This window comes from Panicum virgatum, chromosome 4K (assembly GCF_016808335.1).
Source record: "Panicum virgatum strain AP13 chromosome 4K, P.virgatum_v5, whole genome shotgun sequence".
NCBI lineage: Eukaryota > Viridiplantae > Streptophyta > Magnoliopsida > Poales > Poaceae > Panicum > Panicum virgatum.
The window spans coordinates 3,256,292-3,276,411 of NC_053139.1; the positions used below are offsets into that span (position 1 = coordinate 3,256,292).

A 20,120-nucleotide genomic window follows, 5' to 3' on the forward strand; every position below is an offset into this window, starting at 1 on the left:
CTGTCGCGGCCTCTTGCTTCGGACCCGCTTGTTCTGGCATCGCTAGGTGTCTGGGGTCGGCCCTGGGGAGTCGGAGCTGCTGGCTGCTATGCAACTATGCTCGGCAATGATGACCCATGGTTGTTGTGTATTCTGCTGCGTCGCGTGGGTAGGATAACCTTGTGGTGACCAGCGTGGGCGCCTTGTTTGGTTATCCATTCTTATACATTTAATTGCTTTCATCTTAATTGAAAGGCAGAGCTCCTACTATTGTTTCAAAAAAAAAATTGTGTAACACAGTCGCAGCACAGTTAAGTTTTGGACGGACGGATAGCACAGGAAAACGCTACTACATCCATCATCGATCTGAATAAGGAAAGTTTTCTGAAAGCAAGTTTTTCATGGCCATGTAGCACAAAGTTGCATGCAATACTCTTAAACTGGGGAATCAATATATGATGGAAGCTAATATAGTTAAAATAAAAACTTGAGCACTGTACATTATAGTTTCTTCGAGCACATCGATGATCGATGAGTAGTAGCTACCTAGTAGTATAGGCTAGTACTGGTTGACAAGTCTCAGGTTATTTGGACACATCGACGGCTGAGAACCAGTGCTCAAGTCAAGAGGTAGCTTTGTTCAATCATGGCCTGAAGAAGGCTGGGTGCACACGACCAGTGCCCTCGAAGGAAGTGTTCTTGAGGTGCTCAGGTGCGTTCTCGTACGAGTGCTGCCTCGCCAGCGAGAGGATCTTCTTGTCGGCCGCGATGAAATAGGCCATGCCAGCCACTGCACCATTCAGTTTTTTTTTCAGTTCAACAAAAAACAGGTATCAGTTATAATTATAATAATCTTCTTCAGTTGAAGGAAGAAGCCATCCATGGAGATCGATGATGCATTTAGGTAGTAGAGAGGGGCGCTGTACTACCTGTGGAGATGATGAGAGCCTGGCCGGTGGGGTTGATGTTGGCCTTCGCCCATGGCAGCACCCTGACGCTGGCCAGCTGAAGGAGAGGACACATCAAATTGGTCAGTAGAATAGTGCACGACTGCACGCTGGGGTTAGAGAGGGTAGATGAACTACTCACGGTGGGAATTGCAGAGGCGACGGTCGCTATGGCTGCTGCCTTAGCCCCAGCGAGGGCCGCCTCTGCATGAAAGCATGTGCTCAAGAATCAGTGGACAAATAGAGCAATCGATTATCATTTATCAGACCGGATTTTAAGCAATCGAAAAAAATCAGTCTTTGTGTCCACACTCCACAGTGTAGCACGTACTGTAGCTGTGTGAGAAATCTAGCTCGATCTACCTCGCGAGCATTGCTTGGCGAGGGCAAGCTGCTGGTCAATGGACGCGCGGGTCACAGTGGACGGCATGGTGGATGATCGAGACGCTGCTCGGCAGTGATCACCGGCGCCGAAGGAGATGAGATGGAATGGGATGCAGGGTGCCGGAGGAGCTGAGCCCTGGATTTATATAGGCAGCGGGCCGGCAAACGGCCGGCGGGCGAGGGGAGCCGGGGGGCGCGTCGCCGGGGCGGACGGGACGTGGTTTTGGGGCCGGGCGAAGTCGAAACGCACGTCTGCTCCGGCTGGCCGTGGCCGGCCGGCGCGCGACGGGCGTGATCGCCGTCGCCTCTCGCGCGCGGCATGCAGACAAACGGCTCCTTGGTCTCGGCCTACTGCCTAGCTTTGTTTCCAGATTCTCACGAAACTGTACTAGCAGTATGCTAAAAAAAAAGCAGTACTCCAACTGGGTGTTGCTAACGAAAAGTTAATTAATATAAAAAAGGTTTTTTTCTTGGTTTTTTAGAGGGAAAAACGATAGATCTTTTTCAGCTAAATGACGTGTCTACGGTGGCGGTGCCCTTAGTTTCGGGATTGAAACAGGTTTGGCGCTCCCAGTTTTCACTCTAGGGCTACTGCTGTGCTGCGTGTATATGTGATGTTGGGGTAGCTTATCCAAGATGGCGATAATCAGATTGTTCAGTCTAGAGATATTGCCAAACAAACATAAGAGAACAAAATTGAACTAAATGTACTGTCTTCTCCGTTTGCTCTAACTCTTTTTTTTTTTTTGCTAGTTGGCAATTATTATAGAGTTTGTTAGGTGTAGAGGTGCGTAGAGAGAAAGTAAAGGTTCTCTGTCAAAAACTTTGAGACCTAGTAGTTGATCTGAACCTTGTTAGTGGTAACATACAGCGTCACTGTCTCCTTTTTTTTCAAAAGCATGGCCGAGCAATTGGTCTAAGAACAAAAATAAATATATTTCATTTTTATTGGAACACACTAATTCAAACATGTGCGCGTGGAGGCCAAGATCATACGACAATATTATCTTTCTTTCTTTTTATTTGGATAACTCCGTTATTCAAGTTTCTTCCGTTATTTCTATTTTGGACGTTTGTACGATGCGAGCTTTGTTTTGTCGATTTTTTTGGATGATTCCATCACACAAGCTCCCTTTAGCAGCAATTCATTCAAGGTGATCCAAAATTGTCGGTTTCGTACTAAGATATGTTCCATTTTTATTGGAACACGCCAATTCACACATGTGCGTGGAGCCAAGTCATGTACAATTACGACAATGGCGGTGTCGCTTTTTTTTGTTTGGATGACTCAGTTATCCGAATTTTCTTCTGTTAGTTCCTTTTTTGGATGATTCTGATATATGTGAGCTTCATTGTGTTGGTTTTCATTTTTGGACGATTCCATCATGCGAGCTTGCTTTCGCTGCAACCCTCTAAAGTTGCCCCAAAATGGTGGCTTTCATACTTTTGTGGGAGAAATTATTGAACCAAAAAAATTTCAGTAAAATGAAGAAAAATAATATTTGTATATTTTCACAAAATTTATCACCAAAAAGTTTTTCTTGGAAAATAGACAAAAGAAGTGAAATTAACAAGGGTAAATTTATTAAAAAAAATTGGCAAGGGCATATTTACTAAAAAGTGATAGAGAAAATAAAAACAAAATTAAATTAACAAGGGTATTTTACTATAAAAAATGAATATGATTTTTTTTCACATAATTCATTCAAAGTGCTTTAATATCTGAACCATTTTAGAAGAACCATTCAACAATCTTATTTGAGGAAATTTTCTTAGCAGGCGGCCAGACCCACTTGAGTGGAGCTATAGAGTGCATGCGATGCTGAGTAGCAGGACAATTTTACTCTATCCCTCCCTACCTCTCTCCCTCTCTCATATTCTATTTTCATTCTTTGTTTTACGCATATCCGTGATTTCCATAAACCTTCTTGGAAGAAGTTACCACAAAAGGGAAATCTGCTTGAAATTCACCTATGATTTGGTTTACGAAAGAGAGTGCCTCAGGGATGATTCAGAGCAGGAGAGGGATGGGGTGAGAGAGATGAGAACAAAAACTTCGATAATCACGATGGTGACATGTTGCGTTAAAGGGAAAGGATAAGGTTGCTTGGGCCCATGCACATGCAAGGAGAAGGAGCAGCTTATGCCCTTGAACGCGAAAAAAAAACGATTTGGTTTTGTACGGATAACGCTTTGATTTATGATAGATTCAGAGCTTTCTTGCACATACGGCTGAATGCAGTCATCATGCCTAATACTAATTGTGAGATGGAGATTTTTTTTTTTGTTCGAAGAAATCTCTTTGAAGTGGGCAAGGTTCCTGCTATCCACTTAAGATGAATACGTACAATTGATGAGATGGAGATTCACATGGGGCAACATCAACACTTCGTATATGGATTGTTGGTCAAAACATAGTTACAACAGTGGTGTGCATAGCACTTTTATATCTGTTTCAAGTTCTTTTTATTTGTTCCATTTTTTTCTCGCTCGTTTGATTGGTGGAGGATGAGCCTTAGTTTGCCAATGATCCACATGATGCTTGCGAAATTTGTATACGGATATTTGAAACTTCAATGATGATCAGCAGCATCAAGTTTCGTTCCCTTTGAATTGGATCACCAACAGTACAAACTAATTACAGGGGGCCCTCTAGGATTAGTGGGCTAATAGCTGGGACTGGTAGTTTATTCAGACATCATCGACGGGACGACGGCATGTAGTACTAGTACCGAGTACTGACGAAGAGCTCCATAATTGTCTCATGGCCTGAAGAAAGCTGGGTGCGGGCGGCCGGTTCCTTGGAAGGAGGTGTTCTTGAGGTGCTCGGGCGCTTCCTCATACGAGTGCCGCCTCGCCAGCGACAGGATCTTCTTGTCGGCCGCGATGAAGTAGGCCATCCCCGCAACTGCAGGCAAGGTTCAAGTTGTCGTTGAGTAATTCGTGTTCAGTTGAAGACGAGCGAGTTGGATTTATTTGTGGATCAGAAGTGTACCTGTGGAGATGATGAGGGCCTGGCCGGTGGGGTTGATGTTGGCCTTCGCCCATGGCAGCATCCTCACGCTCGCCAGCTGAAGGAGAGGAGACAGCGTAACGATGTGTTGTTACGTACAGGACTATGATGCTATTTTAGCTCTGGAAAAATGAAGATGGAAATGAACTCACAGTTGGAATCGCAGAGGCAATGGTTGCCACAGCTGCCGCCTTAGTTCCTGCAATGGTTGCCTCTGCAGACATGGGATTATTGAAGCGTCAGTCAGTGTACACATGTAGCTTCAAGACAGCAGTCTCGTTTAGCAAGCCGCAGAAAGAAAAGGAAAAAAAAAAGATTCAACTATTGCACTGTGCATGGATCAGTGAGTACCTCGCGAGCAGCGCTTGGCCATGGCAAGCTTCTGGTCCAGGGAGGCACGGCTCACAGTCGACATCTTTCCTTCGATCTTGCTCTCTGAAAGATCAACTCTGAAAGATCGGCTGGCTGAAGGCTAAAGCGCTAGAGGAAATGCAGCAGATCGAGATCGGCTGGTAGCGAGTGGCAGTGGATGGGAGATGGAGATGGGATGCGAGAAGAGGCAGTGGAGGCTGTGGATTTATAGGGAGCGCCGGCCATGGACGCCAGAGGATCGGCGGACGGCGGCGAGAAGCGGCGGGCGCGGCGGACGTGGTTTTGGGCGGAAGGGAAACCCATGTGTAAGCGTGACCTTGGCTCGCGGACACACACACCGATCGGTTGCTATCCACTGAATGCTAGCCTGCAGACAGACAGTGCTTGCCAGCACGTGGGTGGATGGTACGGTTACTTGTCAAGCAACCGGCCTTTCGTCCTTCGGACGGAGCTCGGTCGATCCTCACGAAACAAGGTTAGTGAGTGCCTTTTTAAGCCTAAACAATTAGCAATACCGTGTGTGCAGCGCAGGTCGGTTTAGAGAAACCCATAGATAATTGTGGAGTGATGGGGGTAGGTACTATGCTAGTATGTGCTAGTACCCAACAACGGTCAAAAAGGTTACCAACCTGACAACCACAACAACTACGGTGGGTTAACTTGTGGCAGCCATGAACGCGCGTCAACAGGCAGCAGGGTGAAGCCTTTGACACTACTGCTGACCTGCTGCATGTGAACGCTAAGTCACTGGTCTCGAGTTGAACATATGGCAAGCGCCTGCAGTTTTAAGTTTTGTGACGTGATGTAACTACTGCTGTGAAACTGTAATTTCTAAGTTTTAACAGTGATGTAACTACGCTGTGAAAGAGAAGGAAGCAAGCAGGTAGAAGCACCAAAAGGTGATTTTATCTGAAGATGGCGGTCTGGTGCGGGCGTGCCCTCAGTTTTGGGGGGCGGAATCAGATCAGGGTGGCGCTCCCAGTTTTCGGCTAGGCAGGCAGCAACAGAAACTGCAGACGTCGGTATGGTCCGTGGGCTGCGCCGGCCCCACAAAAGCTGTACCAATAGCTTTTCTCTCTGCTGTGGCTTTCTGTTTTTTTTTTCAGATCTGGTTTTCCTATGTAGTACCAATACCACTATACCAAGAGTGTGGGCTTTATCCACTGTTTCTCAAAACAATTCTACAAGAACAAAGCTGAAAATAAACAACCCAGCGCCCAGCCCCTACATGCTAATGTCCGAGTATTTTTTACGGTTCATCAAAAGGTAGTAGCTAGCAAGATTTATAGCTTGGATTTTTTGATGTGGATGTTTTGAAAAAAGGTACCTTAGTTATCAAATTCTGGAGTTTCATATTGTATCTCTTCTAGCTTTTGATAGGCCGTAAAAAGGCTCATAAGGTTTGCAAATGAAGATATCCATTATTGCAGTGATAGTGACATAGAACGATGGTATGTGATTTGTTTATCTGTTCTCCTTTCATGTTTCGGGCCATGCTAAATTTGCGCGCGCATGCTAGGGGAAAAGCCACGCACGATTCAATTGTGCGGATAAAGAAGAGCTTTGTGTTTTCAAAGCTCGGTGAAGGTACCTATGAGCACGGAGATTTTATTAGGCTTATTAGGAACACATATACTTGTAGCTGAAGAAGACTCCACACGATAGGTTAGCCGTCGCCGCCGCATTCTCACCCCAGTTGCCGCCCACCGCCCATCGGAAGTCCTGCCATGCCTAGCTGGCGGCACTCCTTCGCCGGCTGAACCGCCGCCGCCCCGGACCCCTCCTCTTCTATAGCCGAAGGCCGTGGAGCCACCTTCACCTCCACCCCCGGCAACCCAAACCCTAAAACTCCGCCACCTCCCTGTAAGGATCGTGGCCCAAAAAGGGGGTTTAATAGGGACTTTTTCAAATTTCTACCTAGTCCTTAATCTAGACTTGTATTGCCCAATCTACAAATTTGAAACCTAGTCACTAGAGCATGCTAGCAAAAAGTCCTTAGGTAGGTAAACACACTATCATGATCATTTTGTCTAGATGGTTGCACACTAGCAAGATCAAAACCTAAGTAAGAGTTCACACTACCATGCAAGTTGTCATAGTCAAACTATAAGCAATCAAAAGCAAGAATAACAACAAATGGATTTAATTGCTTGAAATAAAAGTAAGAGACACGAGACAACCGGATTTTTTCCCGTGGTATCGAGGAGTTGACGCTCCCCCCTAATCCACGTTGGAGCACCCACACAAAGGGTATAGCTCCCTTGCTTCACCAAGGAGCAAGTGATCACTAAGAATGCTCATTCTCCATCTCCGGAACGACGAGCTTCACACTGTGTACAATCTTCTTGTCTTGGGGCTCCCACAAACTCCAAGAGCTCACCAAAAACCTCCCGATCACCAAGACCGGCTAGGTGCCGTCAAACACCAAGAGTAACAAGCTCCTAAGACTTCACTTGACCTACACTCAGTTGGCCCTACCTTGAGCACACTTGCTACACTTGCAAATGTTGAATTCTTCAAGGTTGAAGCACAATCAATGTACTAGATCTTCTCTCTTTTGCTCAAAGCACTTTCTCTTCTTCTCAAGGGTGGCCACAAGTATTCAAGGTGTCAAAGGAACTTCAAATGAGCCAGGGGGTGCCCTTATATAGAGTGGAGAGGGTTACATAGCCGTTAGAAGTCCACTGCAGAAAAATCGAGACCACCGGAAGAACCGACGGGTTAGAAAGTGAAAGCGTTGGTTCAACCGGTCTCTCTGTGTCCAATTAGTAGCCGTTGGGGTTCTGACACAGTATCCAGGCTTGCGTCATTGCACCGGTGCATGCTCCGGTGCATGCTCCGTAGGGGCGTCGGTTCAACCGGTGCTGAAGAGGTTCACTGATCAACTCAAACAAGTTCTCTGGAACATAGTACATCCAATGCACCGGTGATTGATTCTGAAGCGTCGGTTCAACCGGTGCTGAAGAGGAGTTGACGACCACCAAAACATGCTATCTGGAACATCGTACATCTAATGCACCGGTGCTTTGCTTGGGACCATCGGTTCAACCGGTGCTATAGAGATTGTTGATTTGATTTCTGCTTGCATCCAGAGAGATAGACCGACAGGGGCGTCGGAACTTCCGCCAAGCGTCGGATGCACCGATGCTAAGGCATCAGTTAAACCGGTGCTGCTGTTTTTCTTCGTTTTCAACTGAATTGACTTGGATTTGAATGTAACTTCGATTGTTTTTTCTTCCAAGTGTTGTGTTAACTTCTATTGACCATCTTGGGCTATTTTGAGCGAGTGTGCAAGATTTCTAAGGCCAACTCAATTTTGGTCAAGCTACTAACTCATGAACCCCTTTTAATAGTACGGTCAAGAACTAAAAACTATAAACCCAAACTAAATCAAGTGTCCTTCATCTCCTTGCGACACTTGAGACTAGAAATGTCCTTAATCTTTAAAATTGAGTCCTTGGCACGCATGGTTGTTCCGAATTGAGGGGTCTCCTTTCACATTTCATATGAGACTAGACTAATCACTAATTTTTCCTTCAAAACTCACGTTAGTCGCATACGGTTGTCATTAATCACCAAAACTTACCATTAGCATCTATCGGCCTAGATGCGCTTCAATCTCCCCCTTTTTGGTGATTGATGATAACACAAAGTAGAGATACAAAGATATGAAATTGAAGACGATCAACAAGCATGCATTACTAGAAATTAAGCACATGTAGGGACATGTCAACACAGAGCATACATAATATCCAAATAACATGTTCATACACAAAATCCATGAAGATCCAAACACGCCACAAACCACCAAGCTCTCCCTATCTCTACTCCCCCTATCTATCTCCCCCTTTGGCAACAAAGCACCAAAAAGAAAGGCGGTCTAGTCCTGAGCTGGAGAAGGCGGGGTCTTCAGGCTCGGTCCGGTGGAGAACTGAGCGGCGGAGACGTCAGCGTCGTCGTCCGTCCAGTCTTCGTCGACCGAAGAGGACTTCTGCTCGACCGGAGTCGTCGGAGCAGCAGAAGTAGCTGGAGTAGCGGTAGCAACTGGCTCGGTGACGACCATGGAGTCCGTCGAAGGAGCAGACGTGACAGGAGTCAGGTCTGGCTGAGTAGGGCGAACAACGGACGGACGGAGCACCTCAGGCTGTGAGGGTGACTCGAACGTGAGGGACTGAGCTGAGGGGTGATGTAGCTAATGCAGAACCTGCTGCTGCCTGAGGAACTCTGCACGCTGCTCGGCAGTCCAGACACTAGGCTGTGGAGCATGAGCCGGAGCAGTAGTGGAAGTAGGAGCAGGGCTGGCAAACAACCCGGTCTGAAGAAGAGGTGACATCGGGAAGGATGCCAAGGGTGTCTGCATAAAACCGCCAACAGGTGGAGGACGAGCAGTGGTGTCGAACTGGAGCTGCTGGGGTGTAGGGAGCTGAGGCTTAGGCAGTCCAGTGTGACGGTACAGCTGACCGAAGCATTCCGAGAAGAAAGTGAACATCTGCTGCTGAATCTGGGACTACTGCTGAAGCTGTAACCTCATGGCCTCCTGCTACTGCCGGATCCCCTCAAGAACTAGTGTCTGGGCCTCCTGCTGGCGAGCCTGCCCGGCTTGCATGCTTAGCTGAGCTGCAGCAAATCGGTCCTATTGGTCAGAGAGCCTCTGAAGAATAGCAGCGAGTGCATCGGGCTGAGTGACCTGAGCAGTGGTAACTGAAGGAGCAGGGGTGCGGGCTGCACTAGAGGATCCTGCCTCATCATCATGAGCACCTCGAGGGACAGTAACAGTGGGTATGAAATCCTCGTCATCCTCCGAGTCCTCTGAGTCTGTGTCCAAGCAGTGTGGGAGCTGGGCCTCTGCCGCTGCAAGTGAAGCGTCCTCAGCTATAGTGGGATCATCCACAACTCTACCCTCAGCCAAAACACGCTCATCCAGAATCCGTTGTGCCCTGCGCTGGCATCTCGGGCCACGACGACCATCTCGAGGAGTAGTAGGTGAGTAAAAACTGAAGTGCGTCCTCGACTGCTCCAGCTCATCAATATGAGCATTCTGACTGAGCTGAGCGAGTATCCAGCCGATCCAATGAGCAAAAGAATTGCGACGGTGAACTGTCATCCCATCCAAGATCACATCCTCTAGCTCGCAGATGAAGAAGTCAACCAGGTCAAAGTCTCATCCTGTCAAGATATACAGTAGTAGCCACTGCTGCAGAGCTGTGATCCCCTCATTGTATCCAATCCGGAACAACAGACTCTTCCTCAAAGCTAGGTATATGGAGTGAGCTACGGGAGTCAGTCTGTCCGGGGTCCTCGGTGTGCCAGGCAGGAAGGGCTGCTGAAAGAGAACGCTGATCTCCTCGTCAGACATGACGTGAGACTCATGAGGACGATGAGGAGGCACCGTGTTGCCATAAGCCTGATAGTGCAAGAAGTGTGGCTCCTCGGCAATCTGAACTCCTAGCAGGGTAGCCAAACGTGCTCGAGTCAACCTATAATGCCTCTGCTGGAATATGAAGTCAATGAACTGCCGGTCCTCCTCAACAAATAGAGTGGCGTAGAAAACGCGAACCCACTCTCTGATGTACCGAGACCTCTCATTAAGCAGAGCTGGTAGACCCTCATATCTCTCAAACAAAGGGAGCATAGGAATGCCTCCTGCTGCCACGCGCATAGCCACCTAGTGAAGCATTTTGTGCTCACTGATCTTGATGTCCATCTGGCAATAAGCGTGGTAGAAAGATTCCTGGAGTAGAGTGTGAAAGCGACGGTCAACTCCAACGTCTCTCTGCTCGGGAAACCACTGCTCCGAGGTGACATATCTCAATCTCTTGACCCTAGGTCCTGGGATGCCCCGAAGATCAAGCAGCTCAACCTGTGGAGGCTCCTCCTCTGCATCACTATCCTAACCAGCTGCCTCTCTCTCACTGTCACGGCCTGCTGCCCTGTGAGTACCACCACCTCGAGTCCATGGACGAGAGCGGGACTCAGGTGTGGTCTGAGCTGTCTCTGGCAGACGAGTACGTCCTGAGCGATGTAACTGCTGATGTGGCTCCCCCTGAGCCTGAGGATCTCTGATCCTGAGTGAAACATGCATGTCTGCTGCATCTGCAACTGCCTCTGCTCTCTCTCGCTCTCGGTCCTCACGAGTGCGCTTCTTCTGCTTGCCCTTGCCCTTATTGTCTCCTTCCATCTGTCATAGATAATCGATAGAAGATAATGTAATTAAGACAGGGAATTATGCATATATGACATATCCACTAAAGGAAAGAATGTCCTTAAGCAAAGCATGGAATTGATTGAGCCTAAAACAGGAACATCTAGTGGATAACAACATCGATATCGATGACAAACTAAAAGATTTAAGAGATATCTATGTGTGCAAAAGCAAAACAAATGACATATGTGGTCATGTGTAAAAAGGATATGAAGAAGGTGCTACCACACATGAGGTGATACCTGTACCCTGGAGGATCAGAGAAGAGAACTCGACGAAATCGATGAAAAATCCCTTTGGAGAAATTTCACGAACACCTTGAGGGCGCCTGAGCAAAGAGTGTAGAGGATGGAACAGAGTCCAGGCTGCGGCGCGAGGAGGGCAGAGGAGCAGAGGAGCGCGCGCGGAAAGTGGGGAAGGTGCGACGGCGCTGCAGGCGGCGGCGAACGGCGACACAGAGAATGAGAGGCAACGCTGGGCGTGGGTGACGGCGCACGGGATCCTGCGTGGAGCGTGGGCGCGAGGTGCTGTGGCGGCAGCGGCGGCGACGCAGTGTGCTAGCTGCGGCGGCGGCGCGCGCGAGCTGTGGCGGAGCGGCGCGCGAGCGACGGCGGAGCAGAGTCTGGTGCGGGGCAGCGGTTCGCGAGGTAAAAGAAGGAGTGCGCTGACTGACGCGCGGGGCCCGCGGACGGGTTAAGTGAAACAGGACGAGCGGGCCCGCCAACCCTAAAGCATCGGAAGGTCCGATGGTTCAGAGATATAGGCATCGGTGTATCCATCGGTGTAAAATTGACCAGATCTGAGAGAATTTGAACGCGGTCAACTGAGAGCACCGGAAGAACCGCCACTGAGCCATCGGAGCATCCGACGGGCATCGGTGCAACTGCAGGAGGAAGGTCCAGAGACGCTGCAAGGGCCAAAACTCCACGCAGTAGCACTGGAAGAACCGATGCTGAGGCGTCAGTTCATCCGCCAACCATCGGATGCACCGGTGGCCATCGGTGTAACGGTCGGAGGTTGTTCCAGAGACGATGCAGAAACTGGGCCACGAAGAGTTAAGCACTGGTTGAACCGATTCAAGGAAAAACAGGGCGTCGGTTTAACCTGTGGTTAAGGAAATTTTTTGCTGAACTACAAACTCTACTTCTGATCCAAATTTTCAAAACCAAAGCCATAAACACTCAATTTGGACCATTTTCGATAGACAACCTCACCCCTCAAACACTCATACATATAGTGCTCGCAAGCTTTTACATAAACATAGGCAAATTAAGATCCAAGCGAGGTTTTAAACACAAAAACCAAATGTATGAGCCACTTTGCCTATGAACTTAGAGATTGAAACTTTAAGTTCGATAGGACGTGACTCAATAGGCATGAAAGCGCAACATTGATCTTATCACTCTTGTAGAGATGATATATCATATTTAGCATGAATATATTTCTCGAAGTGTGATTTGCTCCCTTGTGATGCTACTAACGTGATGCAATGCCAATGCAAAGCTAGAAATTAAACATGGATGCAATCTATATGACAAGCACATGCATTGCAAGAATTTAAATCTATCTTGTCAAGTTTGAACCATTGGCAAGCTTCTTCATGATGAACCATTCTTCATGCCATGAGCAAAACCAAGACTACCGGCTCATGCAAGACCCATGTTCATCACTATCTTGACAAGGTTAGACAAGCCCCTAGCATTTGTATATATGAAATGTATCTATATGACAAGGCATTTATATGACGTTAGAAGCATCTAGAACGTTAAGCTCACTTCGCAACCTACAAAAGGTGCTCTCATCTAGAGGTTTTGTGAAGATATCCGCCAATTGATCTTCGGAACGAACACCACAAAGTAGTATATCATTCCTTGCCACATGATCTCTTAGAAAGTGATGGCGAATATCTATGTGCTTGGTGCGAGAGTGTTGAACCGGGTTATTAGCAATTTTAACGACACTCTCATTATCACAAAGGAGCGGGATCCTATCTAATACTACACCATAGTCCAAGAGGCTTTGCTTCATGTAGAGGATTTGAGCACAACAAGCCCCGGCTGCAATATATTCCGCCTCCGCGGTTGACAAGGCCACGGAATTTTGTTTCTTTAACGACCAAGAGACTAAGAAACGCCCTAGCAAGTGGCACCCACCCGATGTACTCTTGCGATCCACACGACATCCGGCAAAGTCCGAATCCGAGTATCCCAATAGAGTAAAATTAGCGACTTTGGGGTACCACAAGCCTATGCTAGGCGTATGCTTGAGATATCTAAGGATCCTATTAACGGCACTAATGTGTGATACCTTAGGATTAGCTTGAAAGCGGGCACACATGCATACGCTAAACATGATATCGGGCCTAGATGCGGTTAGGTAAAGAAGTGACCCAATCATGGAACGATAGAGAGTTTGGTCAACCGATTTACCTCCCTCATCCAAGTCAAGATGTCCATTAGTTGGCATTGGAGTCTTGATCGGCTTGCAATCATCCATCTTGAATTTCTTGAGAATGTCCTTTGTGTACTTTTCTTGATGGATGAAAGTCCCTTTCTTCAATTGCTTGATTTGAAACCCAAGGAAGAAATTGAGCTCACCGATCATGGACATCTCGAATTTCCTAGCCATCATTTCTCCAAATTCTTTGCAAAGAGTGGGGTTAGTTGAACCAAAAATGATATCATCAACATAAATTTGACATACGAATAACTCTTCATTGAAGATTCTTGTGAATAGAGTTGTATCCACCCTCCCAATCTTGAAGTCCTTGTTGAGAAGGAAGTCACGAAGGCGTTCATACCAAGCCCTTGGCGCTTGCTTAAGCCCGTAGAACGTCTTGTGCAACCTATAAACATGATTAGGATATCTAGGGTCCTCAAACCCGGGAGGTTGTTCAACAAACACCAACTCATTAATGAAGCCATTTAAGAAAGAACTATTCACATCCATTTGAAAGAGTTTCATGTTGTGATGTGAAGCGTATGCTAAAAGGATACGGATGGCTTCAAGTCTTGCAACGGGGGCAAATGTTTCACCAAAATCCAACCCTTCAACTTGTGCAAAGCCCTTTGCCACAAGTCTTGCCTTGTTGCGAACCACTACACCATGCTCATCTTATTTGTTGCGGAAGACCCACTTAGTACCAATGATATTCTTGTCTTGAGGACGTTCTTCAAGAACCCAAACTTCATTGCGGGTGAAGTTGTTGAGCTCTTCTTGCATGGCCATCACCCAATCCGGGTCCTCAAGAGCTTCATCTATATTTGTGGGTTCCAAGCAAGAAACAAACGAGTAATGTTCATAAAAAGAGGCATATTGACGTTTACGAGTTTTTACTCCACCGAAGGGGTCACCCATGACCAAGTCAATGGGATGATTTCTTGAAGTTCTTGTAAGCCTCTCTTGTGCTTAAGACGTTGATTCTTCTAGTGGTTTGCCATCTTGATCTTGAGCTTGGGCTTGTTCACTTGTGATGTGTGTGTCATCAAATGGAAGTTGTTCTTCAACCACTTGTTCATCCTGGGCATCATGGAAAGGAGGTGAGGCATCATCTTCTTCATCGGATGACTCATCATGGTGATGTGATGGTGTAGACTTGTCTTCATCCTTTGAGTCGTCCTTGGAAGTGACTTCAATTTGAGTGGATGAGACTTGTAGCTCTTCTACCTCCTCCTTTGGCTTGACTTGCCCAATAGTGATGTTCTTCATGACTTCTCGAAGTGGTTCATCACCTATATCATCACAAGAGAAAACTTCCCCTTGGGAGCCATTAGTCTCATCAAACTCCATATCACAAATTTCTTCAATCTTGCTAGTAGCACTATGGAATACTCGATATGCTTTGGAGTTTGATGAATAACCAACAAGAAAACCAACATCACATCTACTTTCGAACTTGCCTCGGTGCTTCCTTTTCTTGAATATGTAGCATTTGCAACCAAACACCCGGAAGTAGGAGATGTTGGGATTCCTCCCAATGAGAAGCTCATAGGGTGTCTTTCCCAAAAAGCGGTGGAGATAAACTCGGTTGGATGCATGGCATGTGGTGTTGATGGCTTCTGCCCAAAATCTTTGTGAGATGTCATAGTCATCCAACATTACTCTTGCAAGAGTGATTAATGTCTTGTTCTTCTTTTTTACCACTCCATTTTGTTGGGGTGTGTATGTTCATGAAAACTCATGCTTGATCCTCATGTCGTTGCAAAGCTCTTCTACTTGAGTGTTCCTAAACTCTGTACCATTGTCACTCCGGACCTTCACAACACTAGACTCAAATTCATTTTGAGCTTGCTTGACAAAAATCTTGAAGATCCTCATAGTCTTGCTCTTGTCCTCTAAAAAGAAAGTCCAAGTATATCTAGAGTAATCATCAACAATTACAAGACAATAGAGATTACCGCCAAGACTTTTGTAGATGGTTGGCCCAAAGAGATACATGTGTAGTAGCTCCAAGCTTCTTGATGTTGACAAATAAGCATTCATGGGATGTGATGATGCAAATTGCTTCCCGGCTTGACAAGTACTACACAATTTGTTTTTGTCAAAAGTAACATCTTTGACACCAACCACCATACCACGTTTGAAGGTCTTCTTGAGTTGGCTCATGCCAATATGAGCAATGCGGCGATGCCAAAGACAACCCATGGAGTTCTTGGAGAAGAGACACGTCGCCAAGCTTGCATCATTAGATGAAAAATCAACAAGGTAAATGTTACCATGTCGAAATCCTTTGAATATTAAGCTCTTGTCATCCTTGCTTGTCACTACAACCTCACTATCACTAAAGGTGCATATTAGTCCTAAATCACAAAGTTGAGCAATAGATAACAAATTGAAACTAACCGACTCAACAAGCAACACATTAGAGATAGAAAGATCCTTGGTAATGGCTACCTTACCCAAACCTACCACTTTTCCTTTTGAGTTATCACCAAAGGTGACATGTTCATAATCGCCCACATCTTCATCTAGTGAGGTGAACATCTTTACATAGCCGGTCATGTGTTGTGTACATCCGCTATCAAACACCCAATGCTTGCCACCGGCTTTGTAGTTCACCTACACACAAATGAATCACTTTTGAGGTTTGGGAACCCAAGCAAGTTTGGGTCCTTTGACATGAGTTACTAAAGCTTTAGGAATCCATAGTTGGCGTGGTAGCTTTCCCTTCATGTGAGTGCCAATAAATTTTGCCTTAACCTTGCCACTTTTAAGCTTGCTTAACAAGAAATGATGTTTATTGAATTGAGACTTGTAATTAGGAGGCAAGGTAGGAGGTGGACGAGTAGGAATTGGACACTCCCTTGTGTGATGCCCGGTGATTTGACAATGTTGACAATATGAGCCAACTTCCTTGTTGAAGCATGCCTTGAGTTCCGGCGACTTGGGACAATTTTCCGGAGGCTTGGGAAATGACCCAAGTCCATTTATCCCAAAGTGCCTTGCATTGTGGAAGAGAATCTCCTTATGCAAGTATTCTCCCCTTGTCACATTGAACATGCATTTGGTCATGCTTTCAAGTTCCTCCTCAAGTTGTTTCTCCCTATCATGGTTAGTCTTTGAACAAGAAGGAGAAGTATGATGACAAGTAGTAGGGTGAGGAAACTCCACAAGGTCATCACAAGAAGTAGCTATATTGACTTTGATGACTTTCTTTTGAGTTTCTTTTAGTTCTTCATCCAAGGCATCAAAGGCAAGGTCAAGTTCTTGATACATCATACTTAAGTTAGTATAATCAAGTTTAAGCTTCTTGTTGCATGAAGTAAGTGACTTGTTAAGCACAATTAATTCCTCATATTTAACATTCAATTCATCATACTTAACAAGTAGCTTGTCATGATCCTCTCTAAGTTGCTTGATAGGAACAATACTTGTATCATGAGTTTCTACTATCTCAGTGTGCCTAATAATCAACTCATCATTTGAGGCCTTAAGTTTGGCATATTCAATTTCAAGAACTTTACATTTTGATTTGTACTTCTTGATCACTTGTTGGTACTCATCTAGGATGTTTTGCACTTCATTAGGAGATAATCAATGTTCACTTTCATCACTAGAGGAGTCGTCATCATCACTCACCTTGGAGTTAACTCTTGCCATGAAGCACATGGGTGGTGGAGGTAGAGGTGACTCATCACCATCATCTTCATTATCATGCATGGCAATCCCCACAATCTTTTTCTTGGACTCTTCATCACTTGAGTCATCATTTGAGGATTCACCGTCCGTGATCCATTCTCCAAGGAAAGCCTTGACCTTCTCTTTTCTTGTGAAAGACCCTTTCTTCTTGTGGTCCTTCTTCTCATGACTTTTCTTTGATGTCTTGTGTTGATTGTCATCATCTTCTTGTTTCTTGTTGAGCTTTGAAGGCTCCGGACAATCATATGAGAGGTGGTCATATTTGCCGCAATTGTAACAAATTTTCTTGACATTGTCCTTGCTTTTCCGGGTACGAAACTTGTTTTTCTTGGGGTCATAGTTGTACCCTCTCTTGTTCAACCTTCACATCATCTTGGAGGTCTTCCTCATGAGAATTATTAGCTCAACATCACCATCTTCATCACTTGAATCTTCGTTAGCTTCATCTTCGCTTGAGCTTGGTGATGTAACTTTGCACTTGTTCTTTTTCTTGGATTTATGATCACTCTTAGTATTGAGTGCAAGATCTCTCTTGTCTTGCGGTGGATCAACTTCTCCCAAGACGAACATCTCATGAGATCGAATCTTCCCAACAACATCACTCACTTCAAGTGTTTCAAGATCCTTCTCATAGAGCAATGAGGTAATGATGTTGTACTTGGGCTTGTGTAGACAATGAAGGATCTTTCGGATGATGTCACTAGTAGACAAAGGAGAAATTTCAAGAGCGTTAATGTCCTCAATAAGCATATTCAATCGAGCATACATTTGTTCAACCAACTCATTTGGAAGCATTTTGAATTCATTAAGTTTTTCCTTAAGAACTTGATATTTTTCTTCACGAAACTTTTTAGAACCAACATAGATAGCTTCAAGTGCTTCCCAAATTTCATGAGAGGTCTTTTTGCTGTGAACATGAGCAAAAATCTCCTCACTAAGAGTATCAAACAAAGCATTCTTCACTCTAGCACCATATTTGACTTGATCTTCATTCCAAGGACCAACAATAGGTTTTTCCGAGACCACCCAAGCGATGGGATTAATAGTCTCAAGGTAACCCGCCATGCGAGCTTTCCAATAAGCATAGTTTCTCCCATCGAGCTTGGGGGGATCACCACTCCCCCGGCCATTCTCTAGGATTTTAAGCCTAAAAAGAGAGCACTTACTCTGATACCAATTGTAAGGATCGTGGCCCAAAAAGGGGGTTGAATTGGGACTTTTTCAAATTTCTACCTAGTCCTTAACCTAGACTAGTATTGCCCAATCTACAAATTTGAAACCTAGTCACTAGAGCATGCTAGCAAAATGTTCTTAGGTAGGTAAACACACTATCATGATCATTTTGTCTAGATGGTTGCACACTAGCAAGATCAAAACCTAAGTAAGAGTTCACACTACCATGCAAGTTGTCCTAGTCAAACTATAAGCAATCAAAAGCAAGAATAACAACAAATGGATTTAATTGCTTGAAATAAAAGTAAGAGACACGAGACAACCGGATTTTTTTTCCCGTGGTATCGAGGAGTTGACGCTCCCCCTCTAATCCACGTTGGAGCACCCACACAAAGGGTATAGCTCCCTTGCTTCACCAAGGAGCAAATGATCACTAAGAATGCTCCTTCTCCATCTCCGGAACGGCGAGCTTCACACCGTGTACAATCTTCTTGTCTTGGGGCTCCCACAAACTCCAAGAGCTCACCAAGAACCTCCCGATCACCAAGACCGGCTAGGTGCCGTCAAACACCAAGAGTAACAAACTCCTAAGACTTCACTTGACCTACACTCAGTTGGCCCTACCTCAAGCACACTTGCTACACTTGCAAAGGTTGAATTCTTCAAGGTTGAAGCACAATCAATGTACTAGATCTTCTCTCTTTTGCTCAAAGCACTTTCTCTTCTTCTCAAGGGTGGCCTCAGGTATTCAAGGTGTCAAAGGCACTTCAAATGAGCCAGGGGGTGCCCTTATATAGAGTGGAGAGGGTTACATAACCGTTGGAAGTCCACTGCAGAAAAATCGAGACCACCGGAAGAACCGACGGGTTAGAAAGTGAAAGCGTCGGTTCAACCGGTCTCTCTGTGTCCAATTAGTAGCTGTTGGGGTTCTGACACAGTATCCAGGCTTGCGTCATTGCAGCGGTGCATGCTACGTAGGGGCGTCGGTTCAACCGGTGCTGAAGAGGTTCACTGATCAACTCAAACAAGCTCTCTTTAACATAGTACATCCAATGCACTGGTGGTTGATTCTGAAGCGTCGATTCAACCGGTGCTGAAGAGGAGTTGAGGACCACCAAAACATGCTATCTGGAACATAGTACATCTAATGCACCGGTGCTTTGCTTGGGACCATCAGTTCAACCGGTGCTATAGAGATTGTTGATTTGATTTCTGCTTGCATCCGACAGGGGCGTCGGAACTTCCGCCAAGCGTCGGATGCACCGATGCTAAGGCATCGGTTAAACTGGTGCTGCTGTTTTTCTTCGTTTTCAACTGAATTGACTTGGATTTGAATGTAACTTCGATTGTTTCTTATTCCGAGTGTTGTGTTAACTTCTATTGACCATCTTAGGCTGTTTTTGAGCGAGTATGTAAGATTTCTAAGACCAACTCAATTTTGGTCAAGCTACTAACTCATGAGCCCTTCTTAATTGTACGATCAAGAACTAAAAACTATAAACCCTAACTAAATCAAATGTCATTCATCTCCTTGCGACACTTGAGACTAGAAATGTCCTTAATCTTTAAAATTGAGTCCTTGGCACGCATGGTTGTTCCGAATTGAGGGGTCTCCTTTCACATTTCATATGAGACTAGACTAATCACTAATTTTTCCTTCAAAACACACATTAGTCGCATACAGTTGTCATTAATCACCGAAACTTACCATTAGCATCTATCGGCCTAGATGCGCTTCACTCTCTCCACCACCCCGGCCACCGGCGACCACTCCGCCCACCTCCCACCCCTCCCCGGCCCCTCCCTCCCCTAGCTCGCTGCCGCCATCCCTCCCCTGGAGGTAGAAGATGAACCGGGGAGGGCTTCCACAACGCGCTCACGCTTATTCACACACGCGATAAATAGACATCGG

General features: G+C 45.8%; 2 protein-coding genes across 2 annotated transcripts; both read right to left on the reverse strand.

Annotated features, from left to right (window-relative positions):
- Positions 1-557: 557 nt before the first annotated feature.
- Positions 558-1,356, reverse strand: LOC120702562 (early nodulin-93-like). The gene is made up of 4 exons (XM_039986421.1): positions 1,290-1,356; positions 1,069-1,130; positions 909-984; positions 558-769 (listed from the first exon to the last, which is right to left on the reverse strand). Exons 1-4 carry the CDS (start codon positions 1,354-1,356, stop codon positions 624-626), a joined length of 351 nt encoding a protein of 116 aa, XP_039842355.1. The 3' UTR covers positions 558-623.
- A 2,518-nt stretch (positions 1,357-3,874) lies between these two features.
- Positions 3,875-4,998, reverse strand: LOC120702558 (early nodulin-93-like). Its single transcript, XM_039986418.1, has 4 exons — positions 4,675-4,998; positions 4,476-4,537; positions 4,306-4,381; positions 3,875-4,218 (listed from the first exon to the last, which is right to left on the reverse strand). The coding sequence occupies exons 1-4, from the start codon at positions 4,736-4,738 to the stop codon at positions 4,073-4,075; spliced, it is 348 nt and encodes a 115-aa protein (XP_039842352.1). The 5' UTR covers positions 4,739-4,998; the 3' UTR covers positions 3,875-4,072.
- Between the last annotated feature and the right edge of the window lie 15,122 nt (positions 4,999-20,120).

Coding starts and splice junctions, on each gene's coding strand:
- LOC120702562 (XM_039986421.1), bottom strand. CDS start 1,356: ATGCCGTCCACTGTGACCCGCGCGTCCATTGACCAGCAGCTTGCCCTC. Junction 985..1,068: donor TCGCCTCTGCAATTCCCACC/GTGAGTAGTTCA, acceptor CCTCTCCTTCAG/CTGGCCAGCGTCAGGGTGCT. Junction 770..908: donor GGCTCTCATCATCTCCACAG/GTAGTACAGCGC, acceptor TGAATGGTGCAG/TGGCTGGCATGGCCTATTTC.
- LOC120702558 (XM_039986418.1), bottom strand. CDS start 4,738: ATGTCGACTGTGAGCCGTGCCTCCCTGGACCAGAAGCTTGCCATGGCC. Junction 4,382..4,475: donor TTGCCTCTGCGATTCCAACT/GTGAGTTCATTT, acceptor CCTCTCCTTCAG/CTGGCGAGCGTGAGGATGCT. Junction 4,219..4,305: donor GGCCCTCATCATCTCCACAG/GTACACTTCTGA, acceptor CCTTGCCTGCAG/TTGCGGGGATGGCCTACTTC.